Below are 12,929 nucleotides of genomic sequence, written 5' to 3' on the forward strand. Positions count from 1 at the left end.
CACACCCGCCCTCTCACATCATCTATAATTGACTGAGACACGTGTGTGTGTGTGTGTGTGTGTGTGTGTGTGTGTGTGTGTGTGTGTGTGTGTGTATCTTTGATTGTAATTGTGCAATATTAAAATTTAAAAAGGTCACACTAATAATATTAATATTATTAGTGTGACCTTTTTAAATTTTAATATTGCACAATTACAATCAAAGAGTAAATTTTTTTGTCAGCTGTTATATGCAGTAAACTATTTAAAAACCCTGCAGTTACTGAAATGGAAACCAATGAGCAGCTCAAATTGAAAATTCTTGTTTTTCCCTCTTTTGAATATTTATTATTGCTCATTTATAAGACAAAGTTATTTCTTATCTTACCGGATTAGTAAAATAATCCATAGCTGCAGCCCTAATCCAGAATAAGAGTCTGGTTAGATCCTATATATCTACGACTGCATGTTCTCCCCATGTTTGCGTGGGTTCTCTCCGTGTACTCCAGCTAGTGGGGATAGGTTAACTGGACGTTCTAAATTGTCCGTATGCGTGAATGGTTGTCTGTGTCTATCTGTCAGCCCTGCGACAGACTGGCAACCTGTCCAGGGTGTACTCTGCCTCTCGCCCTAAGACAGCTGGGATAGGCGCCGCCATTGTGGACCCTGAAAGGGATAAGCGTGTGTTATCTGGCTTCATGGATAGATAGTTGGGCGTATCGAACGCTTCACTGAGGTCTAGCAGGACAAGCACAGAGATAAGTCAGAGGCTATAAGAAGATCTGTTGCCACAAATCTGAAACTGAATTAAATGATCATCTGCTCTGTAGAACAGTTCATGTCTGCCATTTTGAACTCAGCTGCAGGTAAGGAATCAAAGTTGTACCAACACCAGACCAGCGCTGGTCTAGTGATCAGTCCACTGATCAACATTGAAGTATCGATCAGAGACTGGACAGGTAGATGTTAAGCTTGGGTCATGCGATGGCCTGACAGGGTATTTTTTTAAATTTTTTTTACTGAGTGCAGAATCTGGCATGAGCCTGTGAGGTTCTGACGGGGCCAGCACAGCTCTTATTTTGATCTCTCTCTCTCTCTCTCTCTCTCTCTCTCTCTCTCTCTCTCTCTCTCTCTCTCTCTCTCAGCTCTTATTTTGACGAGAAAGGGCTGGTGCGGCAGCAACTAGATTCCTTTGATGAGTTCATTCAGATGTCTGTTCAGAGGATCGTGGAGGATGCTCCGCCCATCGACCTGCAGGCTGAAGCTCAGCACACCTCAGGGGAGGTGGAGGAGCCGGTGAGTACCACCAGGTGTGACTGAGAATGGGGGGGGTCGCTCTGTCACATGGGGCGACGTGGCTCAAGAGTTGGCAGTTCGTCTTGTAATCGGAAGGTTGCCGGTTCGAGCCCCGGCTTGGACAGTCTCGGTTGTTGTGTCCTCGGGCAAGACACTTCACCCGTTGCCTACTGGTGGTAGTCAGAGGGCCCGGTGGCGCCAGTGTCCGGCAGCCTCGCCTCTGTCAGTGCGCCCCAGGGTGGCTGTGGCTACAATGTAGCTGCCATCACCAGTGTGTGAATGGGTGGACGACTGGATGTGTAAAGCACTTTGGGGTCCATAGGGACTAAGTTAAGCGCTTTACAAATACAGGCCATTTACCATTTACATCACCGACATCACTGTGTTTTTGGTGTAGCCTCGGTATCTCCTGAAGTTTGAGCAGATCTACCTGTCTAAGCCCACCCACTGGGAGAGAGATGGAGCACCATCTCCCATGATGCCCAACGAGGCACGGCTGAGGAACCTGACGTGAGTTTTACCTCTCGCCTGTCTTTGCTGTCATTTCCTGTTCACCCCTTCTCATATCCTGTCCCATTTCACCTGCCCCTCAGGTACTCTGCGCCACTGTATGTGGACATCACAAAGACAATCATCAAGGAGGGAGAGGATCAGCTGCAGACGCAGCACCAGAAGACCTTCATTGGGAAAATTCCCATCATGCTTCGCTCCACGTACTGCCTGCTAAGTGGCCTGACTGACCGAGACCTGTGCGAACTCAACGAGTGCCCATTGGACCCTGGAGGTTACTTCATCATCAATGGGTCAGAAAAGGTGTGCTTTGACATCATTGCGTGGCGAGCTGCTTACTCGAGAGAACGATGATTCTGCTACGCCCGCACGCCGTGTCCTGCTTACAAGCTAACAGGCGCACATTCATGTCTTTGCATTGTTTTACATGGAGCGTCATACACTGATACCGCATCAGTGGCATCAGGCAGCCGTGTAAACAGATGTGTCACTGTTTCCAGGTGCTGATCGCTCAGGAAAAGATGGCCACCAACACGGTGTACGTGTTTGCCAAGAAGGACTCGAAGTATGCGTACACCGCAGAGTGCCGATCCTGCCTGGAGAATTCATCCCGCCCAACCAGCACGATCTGGGTCAGCATGATGGCTCGAGGAGGGCAGGTGAGTTACCTGGAAGCAGGAAGTGAAGTGAGCACCCAAGCCAGGCTGCGATTAACTGAGAAGAGCTCATAACATTGAGTTAGAGAGATGAGCGATGCTCTTATTTCTGTTGTTGCAAACAGAACGTTGTCTGCCAATTGACCCAGACCACTGATTGTTGATTGCTGTTAATCTCTCAGGGAGTGAAGAAGAGCGCCATAGGTCAGAGGATCGTCTCCACGCTTCCCTACATCCGACAGGAAGTTCCCATCATCATCGTGTTCCGGGCACTGGGCTTCGTATCGGACAGAGACATCCTGGAACATATCATTTATGACTTTGATGACCCTGAGATGATGGAGATGGTCAGTCTGCGACGCATTAATGATTTTTTTTGATTGTCTCAGTCTGCAGGTAGTAACTTTTAACCCCGCCTACTTCAGGTGAAGCCCTCTCTGGACGAAGCTTTTGTGATCCAGGAGCAGAACGTGGCGTTGAACTTCATTGGCTCACGAGGCGCAAAACCCGGTGTGACGAAGGAGCGACGGATTAAATACGCAAAGGAAGTCCTGCAAAAGGAGATGCTGCCACATGTCGGCGTAAGCGATTTCTGCGAGACCAAGAAGGCCTACTTCTTAGGGTGAGTCACACCTGAGGCTGACTGTCGCACCTGAGGCTGACCTGAGTCACGCACTTGACAGGAATCCTTCTGTGTTTGTGTTTTCAGGTACATGGTGCACAGGTTGCTGCTCGCCGCTCTCGGCAGGCGGGAACTGGATGACAGAGATCACTATGGCAACAAGAGGCTGGACCTCGCCGGGCCATTACTGGCCTTCCTGTTCCGAGGGTGAGGACTCTCTGTTGTCGACCATGCAGATTTTGTGTACACGCAGGTTCTGTTACTCAAAGAAGGCTTTCCAGTGTGACGCTGTTATTGTTAATCAGCTTTCTGTTTGGAACTCGCAATCTGATTGGATGAAGGAATGACATCATTCTTCTTCTCCTCCTCATCAGCATGTTTAAAAACCTGCTGAAGGAAATCAGGATCTATGCTCAGAAGTTCATCGACCGCGGGAAGGATTTCAACCTAGAGCTCGCCATTAAGACGCGTATCATCTCTGACGGGCTCAAGTACTCTCTTGCCACAGGTAACTGGGGTGACGTGAAGAAGGCTCACCAGGCCCGAGCCGGCGTGTCACAGGTAAGCCTACCTGTAAACTGATGCTCACTCTGAAATACAAATGAGAGCCTGACACCTGCCACTCTACCTCCACTGATGCTCATCATTTTTGTGTTCACAGGTGTTGAACCGTCTCACCTTCGCATCCACACTGTCTCACCTGCGCCGGGTCAACTCTCCTATCGGTCGAGATGGAAAACTGGCGAAACCTCGACAGCTGCACAACACGCTGTGGGGGATGGTGTGTCCGGCCGAGACGCCCGAGGTAACGCTCACCTGGCAAGTTGTAAGATTGATTCACCTTTAACACAGCGATCCGGCGTATTGATTGTGGAGTTGATGGTTTGCAGGGTCACGCTGTGGGGCTGGTGAAGAACTTGGCCCTGATGGCCTACATCTCTGTGGGCTCGCAGCCATCGCCCATCCTGGAGTTTCTGGAGGAGTGGAGCATGGAGAACCTGGAGGAGATCTCACCTGCGGCCATTGCAGAGTCCGTGACCATTTCATAGTCAGACGAGGTTATTAATTACCCTGCAGGTGTGTAATGTGTGTCCTGCTTTAACATTTTAGTGCCACTAAAATCTTTGTGAATGGCTGCTGGGTGGGAATCCACAAAGATCCAGAACAGCTGATGAATACACTGAGGAAACTCCGCAGACAGATGGATATCATCGTCTCTGAGGTAACCACCGTTGCACACATTTACACGCGACCAGTAATCAATACTGGAATGTTCACACGGTGGATGGTGACAGAAGGCATAAATCTGTTTTCTGCTTGTGAGACGTCACAAACACTTTGATTACGGCTGCCGCCTCTGCTTTACCTGATAGAACAGGTAAGCTGGTTGTCTCCCCCTGCTCTCTGCTCTCATTGGTCATTCTCTCTGAGACTTGTAGTAATCAATAACTGTTTCCTGTTCATGCAGCCTGGATGCAATTGATTTAGCGGTGTGTTGTGTATACCGAACAGTACACTTCACCGATTTCCATCACACATCAAAAGTAGACAGTAGGGCTGCCATGATTAGTTGACTATCAAAATCGTTGACGACTAATTTAATAGTCGCCGCGTCGTTTGAAGCTTTGTAAGATCCCGAAAGACGCAGGAATAAGTAGTAGGATTTAAGCGTGTAATAATGGACTGAAACAGAAGATGGCAGCACTGCATGTACAAGGATGCCAGCTGCCGTTAAACCCTGAAGAAGAAGCTGTGTCCAAATTCGGGGACCGCATCCTTAAGAGGCTGGATTTACTCAGGTTAAACATGATATATGAGTCACTTAGATAACTTAAACATGTTATTGTTTGTTTTTTTCAGTTTTATTTGTTCCTGAGTAAATCAGTTTGGCTGCGATTAAAGTTATAGTTTTTACACAGCTGAATAAACGTCAGACAGAAAACTGATTATACAGAAGTGTGAAATGGTCGAGAGTTTACTCCAGTGTCCTGTTATATTTTAGATAGCAAGGAGCAGACGGCTGAGTTTATTAAACTCCACCGAAACAATCTGCAAACTTCATTGAAAGTTTAATAAATTATCTTCTTGTCTTTATTTTTAGTTAGCACATACCTGAAACACTATAAGCTGTAAGCTAATGATAGTTGTATAAGAGCAGATGCTGCTGGTGCAATAAGCTGTACGTTTCACGTCCAATGGATGCATGATCTGATTAGTCGACTATCAAAATAATCGTCTGTGGCAGACAGGATGTTAACACAAACCTTCAGAATTTGAGTTATTGATTGGCGGGGCAGCGCTTGGTCATTCAAACGGTTTACCTGATCAAATATTTGATGGTATTTAATTGAAATCCTTGTTAGGCCCACCAGGCTGTTGATCAATCACTGAGAACTCGCCTGACCGTTTCAGGTGTCGATGATCAGAGACATTAGAGAGCGTGAGATCAGAATTTACACGGACGCTGGACGAATCTGCCGACCGCTGCTGATTGTCGAGAAACAGAAACTGCTGCTGAAGAGACGCCACATCGACCAGCTGAAGGAGCGCGAGTATAACAACTACAGGTGAGGCAGAATACAGACAGTTGAGATGGTGCTGAAGGTTGGCAATTGCTGCAGATGCTTCAGGTGGTGTTGACATAAATGTTCTTTGGCACTTAGCTGGCAGGACTTAGTGGCCAGTGGTGTGGTGGAGTACATAGACACCCTAGAAGAGGAGACCGTCATGCTCGCTATGACCCCAGATGACCTCCAGGAGAAAGGCGTGGCCTATTGTTCCACCTACACCCACTGTGAGATCCATCCATCTATGATCCTTGGAGTGTGTGCGTCCATCATCCCATTCCCTGATCACAACCAGGTACTCAGACAAAACAAACTAATAAACAAGCAAACAGATAAATAGATAAGCAAGCAAACAGGAAGCTTGGGCCTGAACACGCATGTTTTCAGTCTCCCAGGAACACATATCAGTCCGCCATGGGGAAGCAGGCCATGGGTGTTTACATCACCAACTTCCATGTTCGAATGGACACGCTCGCTCACGTGCTGTACTACCCTCAGAAACCACTCGTCACCACCCGCTCCATGGAGTACCTGCGCTTCAGGGAGCTCCCCGCAGGTATGCTCAACTGCCCACTGAGATGCTCAACTGTCCACTGAGATGCTCACGTATAAAAGTTCTCACACCTCTCACACAGGTATTAACTCGATTGTGGCGATCGCCTCATACACTGGCTACAACCAGGAAGACTCTGTGATCATGAACAGGTCAGCCGTGGATCGAGGCTTCTTCAGGTAAGTTGTTGGCTGATGCACCTGTGACCACATGTGTGACAGGAGTGTTAAAAGTGTGATTTCACCTGGCAGGTCTGTGTTCTATCGGTCATACAAAGAGCAGGAGTCTAAGAAAGGCTTTGATCAGGAGGAGATCTTTGAGAAGCCGACGCGTGAAACCTGTCAAGGTGAGAACTCATTAATTCATCTTGGTTCAATTCAGTTTTATTTATACAGCACCAAATCACAACAACAGTTGCCTCAAGGTGCTTTATATTATAAGGTAGACCCTACAATAATACATACAGAAAAAAACAACAATCATATGACCCCCTACAGGGCTCTAGAGTGCGACCCATTTGGTCTTAGGTCGCACCGGTGCGACCAACTGTTCAAAAAAAAAAAAAAGTCTCTTGGACACTTTCAGAGTTGCAGAGACTTTTTTTTATTTTATTTTATTCAGCGTGTTCAGCGTCAACAACAGACACACATTATGCCCATATTGTGGTCTAAATCAATCAGAGATGGTCAGGGACATTAATTAATGGCAGGACTTCTTTGAGCAGTTTTGTAGGAATGGGGTCTAAAAGACACGTTGATGGTTTGGAGGAAGTAATTATGGAAGTTAACTCAGAAAGATCAATTGGAGAAAAAGAGTCTAACTTAACATCAACGGTACTAAAAGTAGCTGTAGATAATATTACATCTGTGGGCTAGCTAGCCGGGGTTCAAGGCTCACTAGAGCCGGCAAGAACAGCGAACTCCGGGCACATCATTTTCAAACCCCCGCTGTCTTTCTCTACTCAGGTTAAACATGATATATAAGTCACTCAGATAACTTAAAACTGTTATTGTTCCTTAGTAAATCGGTTTGGCTGAGATTAACGTTATAGTTTTTACACAGCTGATTAAACAGAAGTGTGAGATGGTCGAGAGTTTACCCCGGTGTCCTGTTATATTTTAGATAGCAAGGAGCAGACGGCTGAGTTTATTAATCTCCACCGAAACAATCTGCAAATTTCCTTAAAAGTTTAATAAATTATCATCTTGTCTTTATTTTTAGCTAGCGCATACCTTAAACATTTAAAGCTGTAAGCTAATGATAGTTATATAAGAGCAGATGCTGCTGGTGCAATAAGCTGTACGTTTCACGTCCAATGGATGCATGATCTGATTAGTCGACTAATCCCAAAAAAAACCATTGGTGACTATTCGACTATCAAAATAATAGTTTATTGCAGCACTATTAGTGAGGAGGTGAAATTATAAACAAGATGATCGACCTCTGTTGGAGTAGCGTTCAGATAGCTGCTCTGCTCTGTGTTAGTACAGCGCTTTCAGAAAGAAATCTACTGTGATGGGCCCTGGAAGACAATCGATTATGATTGCAGGTTTCTAGTTTGACATGTCTCAAAACAAAATCAACACTTACTCTAGTGTTTATTCCCCAGGGTGTGTGTCACAGTGTGGGGAAAAACATTTAGACACATAAATAGGTTGGTGGTGTACCCAGGGCTTCTGTTTAACACTACGCTTCCTCCTCACGGTCACCCAGCCATCATGTTTTCCCAGCTGCTTGGTACTGTCTGCTGGAGGAGAACTAACAGAGCCTTCGCTACCTTGGTACAGAGCTGCAAACACTACACTACAAGTATCATTGTGAATGTAATCAACAGAGTGCGCTTTGGATAAATCATGTGAAGATGCAGTATGAAATAAGAAGTTTTCTATAAGCTTTAATTCAATTGGTTACATAGATAACCTATACAAGCTGTGTACTGGAACAGGAAGTGATACTCTACTGCAGAGAGAGCCACACCCAGTGTGCCATTTATAGAAAAATACCTCGGGTCTGACAACCGGTCAGGTTTTAGGAGGCGGGGCTAATCATATTCTTATCACGCCCAGGGATGCGACATGCCATCTATGACAAACTGGATGACGATGGACTCATTGCACCTGGCGTCCGTGTTTCTGGCGAGGACGTGATCATTGGGAAGACGGTGACACTGCCAGAGAATGACGACGAGCTGGATAGCACGAACCGCCGCTACACGAAGAGAGACTGCAGCACGTTTCTGAGGACCAGTGAGACGGGCATCGTGGACCAGGTCATGGTGACCCTGAATCAGGAGGGCTACAAGTTCTGCAAAATCAGGGTGAGCGCACACCTGAGACACCTGAGAGGTCAGATGACACGGCCACAGTTTAACAGCTTCGTGTTTCCGGCAGGTACGCTCTGTCCGAATTCCTCAGATCGGCGACAAATTTGCCAGCCGACACGGACAGAAGGGAACCTGTGGGATCCAGTACAGACAGGAGGTAATCCCAGCAGGTCACGTACCTATCATCAGGGCACCGCTCCCCATACACACGAAGGATTCATTAAAGTTATATTTTTTAACACAACAGGAAAGGAAACAGCAAAGATGCTCAAAGTACAAAAACAATCAAAACTGAGATTTTATTTTTGAAGGCTCTCATTGATTTGCTTTATTTTGAAGGACATGCCATTCACCTGTGAGGGGATCACTCCTGACATCATCATCAACCCTCACGCAATTCCGTCCAGAATGACAGTCGGCCATTTGATTGAGTGTCTGCAGGGGAAGGTAACGATAATTACACATCAGTTTATTCACATAGTGCCAGTCACAACAACAGTCAAATTGTAGCAGTTCTTTAATTAATTTATAACAACTGATCTTTAAGGTAAAGAAGTCTAACTCTGTGACAAAGTACAAGGTTTTTGTCATAATAAGGCTTTTATTTTGACAGTTGTGCTAGCATGTGTCTTCCTGAAAAGATTTCTGAAAGCTGTTAGCTCAGGCTACTCTGCAACCCTGTGCTAGCTTTAAAGCCCAATTTCAGATCTCTTGCTTCTCTTACCTGATGACAGGTAAATGAAGAGAAAAAAAATGGCCTGTATTTGTATAGCGCTTTACTAGTCCCTAAGGACCCCAAAGCGCTTTACACATCCAGTCATCCACCCATTCATACACACATTCACACACTGGTGATGGCAAGCTACATTGTAGCCACAGCCACCCTGGGGTGCACTGACAGAGGCGAAGAGTTTGGGTTATTTCACACCTTTCATTTTGACACTGTGGGGATCAGCTGCTAGCTGCTGAAGCCTTCTGCACTATCAGAGGCTCAGGTACCCAAATACACTTTTACTTCACCGTAAAGACTCATCTGAGCACCAGGTGTGGAGTTTTGAAGCTAACGCTGCTCATTTGGATGTGGAGGACTGAAGATGGTGTGCAGTTAAAATAAACACCTGTGCATTCGTGGGCCTCATAATTAGAAATCTCTGCAAGAACGATTGAAAAGAACGTATGAAACGATGCGATGAAAGCGTGAATAAAGTGTTTGCTAATTATGTTAGCAGCTCTGTGTTTAAGTAAAATCTCTTGATGTTGGGCAGAAAATGAAGTGAAGTGCACACATACAGTCGTGGCCAAAAGTTTTGAGAATGACACGAATATTAGTTTTCACAAAGTTTGCCGCTTCAGTGTTTTTGGATCTTTGTGTCAGTTGTTTCTATGATGTATTGAAGTATAATTACAAGCACTTCATAAGTATCAAATGCTTTTATTGAGAATTACATCACGTTTACATTCTAACTAAAACCAAGAAGTTTGACCATATTACTCCTGTTCTTGCTGAGCTGCATTGGCTGCCTATCAAATACCGCATTCAATTTAAAATTTTGCTGTTTACTTTTAAAATTATCAATAATACTGCACCAACCTATCTTAAGGAACTTTTAAACCCTTATGTCCCTGCCAGGTCATCCTCGCAGTTATTGTTAGTTCAGCCCAGATCTCGGTTGAAATCTAGAGGCGATCGATCGTTTGCCTTTGCTGCACCTGAGTTATGGAACAGCCTCCCGATTGGCATCCGGGAGTCTGATTCTATTTTTTCTTTTAAAGCACGCCTTAAAACCTATCTTTTTGAACTTGCCTTCTCTACCCGTCAAATGCTGACTTGTTAACTGCGACCTATTGCATTAACTTTTTACTACTCCTTCATTCTTGGTGTTCTCTATCATGCGGCACTGGGTCTGCTATAATCTATGTGCTGCAGTCCATTTTATCAGTGGCTTTTTACTGTGAACATTGTCTGCTGTTCTTATTATATTTGATATTAATGCTCTTAACTGTATTATTTTATTGTTTTTTTGTAAAGCACTTTGGTATGCCTAAGGCTTTTAATGTGCTCTATAAATAAAGGTTGTTGTTGTTGTTGTTGTTGTTTATGCAAAGAGTGAATATTTGCAGTGTTGGCCCTTCTTTTTCAAGACCTCTGCATGTTGCCAATCAACTTCTGGGCCAAATCCTAACTGATGTCAACCCATTCTGTCATAATCAATGCTTGGAGTTTGTCAGAATTAGTGGGGTTTTGTTTGTCCACCTGCCTCTTGAGGATTGACCGCAAGTTCTCAATTGGACTGAGGTCTGGGGAGTTCCCTGGCCATGGACCCAAAATGATTTGTTCCCCGAGCTACTTAGGTATCACTTTGGCCTTATGGCATGGTGATCCATCGTGCTGGAAAATGCATTGTTCTTCATCAGACTGTTCTTGGATGGTTGGAAGAAGTTGCTTTCAGAGGATGTTTTGGTTCCATTCTTTATTCATGGCTGTTTTTGGCAAAATTGTGAGTGAGCCTACTCCCTTGGATGAGAAGCAGCCCCACACATAAATGGTCTCAGGATGCTTTACTGTTGGCATGAGACAGCACTGATGGTAGCGCTCACCTTTTCTTCTCCGGACAAGCCTTTTTCCAGATGCCCCAAACAATCGGAGAGGGGCTTCATCAGAGAAAATGACTTTATCCCACTCCTCAGCAGTCCACTCGCTGTACTTTTTGCAGAATATCAGTTCGTCCCTCATGTTTTTTTTGGAGAGAAGTGGCTTCTTTGCTTCCCTTCTTGACACCAGGCCATCTGCCAAAAGTCTTCGCCTCACTGTGCGTACAGATGCGCTCACACCTACCTGCTACCATTCCTGAGCAAGCTCTGCACTGGTGGCACTCTGATACTGCAGCTGAATCATCTTTAGGAGGCGGTCCTGGTGCTTGCTGGACTTTCTTGAGCGCCCTGAAGCCGTCTTCACAATAATTGAACCTCTTTCCTTGAAGTTCTTGATGATCAGATAAATGGTTGATTTAGGTGCAGTCTTAGTAGCAACAACATCCTTGCCTGTGAAGCCATTTTTATGCTACACAATGATGTGTTTCCTTGCAGGTAACCATGTTTAATAGGAAGAACAACAATTTCAAGCATCACCCTCCTTTTAATGCATCCAGTCTTCTATTCTAACTCAGTCAGCACATAATGATCTCCAGCCTTGTGCTTGTCAACATTCTCACCTGAGTTGATGAGAACATTATTGAAATTATCTCAGCAGGTCCCTTTATGGCATGAAATGCTGAATGATGAAATGCAGTGGAAATTGAATTTTTGAGATTAAGTTCATTTTCATGGCAAAGAAGAATTTAGCAATTCATCTGATCACTCTCCATAACATTCTAGAGTACAATGAAATTGCTATCATAAAAACTGAAGCAGCAAACTTTGTGAAAACCAGTATTTGTGTCATTCTCAAAACTTTAGGCCACGACTGTAGGTGTGATGGAGCCTCATCGTTGTTGCTTATGTTGTGCAAACAAAGATAAACATGTACCCGAGCTTTTGACTTGCAGGCTGACGGGTGACTCTGTCTTGTTTCAGGTGTCTGCCAACAAAGGTGAGATCGGTGACGCCACGCCATTTAACGATGCCGTCAACGTGCAGAAGGTGTCAAACTTGCTGTCTGAATATGGATACCATCTCAGAGGGAATGAGGTCAGCGCAAGGTCACACTTCCTATTGGCGGAGTCTGATGCTTTTGAATATTTATATTGAGTACTGGTTTGTGATCAGGTTCTGTATAACGGCTTCACTGGGAGGAAGCTGACGTCTCAGATCTTCATCGGCCCAACTTATTACCAGCGCCTGAAGCACATGGTGGACGATAAGATCCACTCGAGAGCCCGCGGCCCGGTCCAGATTCTCAACCGACAACCCATGGAGGGGCGCTCACGGTGAGTAACGCACCTGTCCGTGGCTGCGCATGTCTGCGCCCGGCATCAGCCTGCCTGTGCTCAGTAAAAAGAGATTAATGTCTGATCTCGTCCGTCCATCCTCAGTGATGGTGGTTTGCGGTTTGGCGAGATGGAGCGTGACTGTCAGATTGCTCACGGAGCAGCTCAGTTCCTGAGGGAGCGTCTGTTCGAGGCATCTGATCCCTACCAGGTGCACGTTTGTAACCTGTGCGGACTGATGGCCATCGCCAACACACGGACACACACGTACGAATGTCGTGGTTGCCGCAACAAAACCCAGGTAAGCATGATCAATATTAAGTCCATCAAGGTTTCTGGCACAGCTGTGTTGAGCAACCTGTCTCAGACTTGTGTTGACCTGTCCACGGCGCTCTGCCTATACTTTTTTTTTTTTTTTCTTAAATGGCTGCTTGTGTCTCCACGTGTACTGTGTTTCTGCATTTCTACCGGTCGTGTAAATTCATGTGACACTTTGC

At 45.5% G+C, this 12,929-nt stretch overlaps 1 protein-coding gene across 2 annotated transcripts in view; it reads left to right on the top strand.

Annotated features, from left to right (window-relative positions):
• The window catches only part of polr2b (RNA polymerase II subunit B), a 32,594-nt gene that overhangs the window by 9,859 nt on the left and 9,806 nt on the right, over positions 1-12,929 (top strand). For both annotated transcript variants that reach the window (XM_005719379.1, XM_005719380.1), the window contains exons 3-24: positions 1,125-1,275; positions 1,673-1,785; positions 1,869-2,088; positions 2,286-2,444; positions 2,624-2,788; positions 2,867-3,063; positions 3,151-3,270; positions 3,438-3,624; positions 3,725-3,868; positions 3,954-4,093; positions 4,174-4,285; positions 5,476-5,630; positions 5,727-5,925; positions 6,018-6,186; positions 6,266-6,362; positions 6,435-6,529; positions 8,250-8,500; positions 8,574-8,663; positions 8,846-8,953; positions 12,080-12,193; positions 12,272-12,432; positions 12,538-12,733. In XM_005719379.1, the coding sequence (XP_005719436.1) occupies positions 1,125-1,275; positions 1,673-1,785; positions 1,869-2,088; positions 2,286-2,444; positions 2,624-2,788; positions 2,867-3,063; positions 3,151-3,270; positions 3,438-3,624; positions 3,725-3,868; positions 3,954-4,093; positions 4,174-4,285; positions 5,476-5,630; positions 5,727-5,925; positions 6,018-6,186; positions 6,266-6,362; positions 6,435-6,529; positions 8,250-8,500; positions 8,574-8,663; positions 8,846-8,953; positions 12,080-12,193; positions 12,272-12,432; positions 12,538-12,733 (3,343 nt within the window). The remainder of the gene's footprint in view (positions 1-1,124; positions 1,276-1,672; positions 1,786-1,868; positions 2,089-2,285; positions 2,445-2,623; positions 2,789-2,866; positions 3,064-3,150; positions 3,271-3,437; positions 3,625-3,724; positions 3,869-3,953; positions 4,094-4,173; positions 4,286-5,475; positions 5,631-5,726; positions 5,926-6,017; positions 6,187-6,265; positions 6,363-6,434; positions 6,530-8,249; positions 8,501-8,573; positions 8,664-8,845; positions 8,954-12,079; positions 12,194-12,271; positions 12,433-12,537; positions 12,734-12,929) is intronic.

This window comes from Pundamilia nyererei, unplaced genomic scaffold (genome assembly GCF_000239375.1).
Source record: "Pundamilia nyererei isolate P.nyererei 1_Seehausen unplaced genomic scaffold, PunNye1.0 scaffold00001, whole genome shotgun sequence".
Taxonomy (NCBI): Eukaryota; Metazoa; Chordata; class Actinopteri; order Cichliformes; family Cichlidae; genus Pundamilia; species Pundamilia nyererei.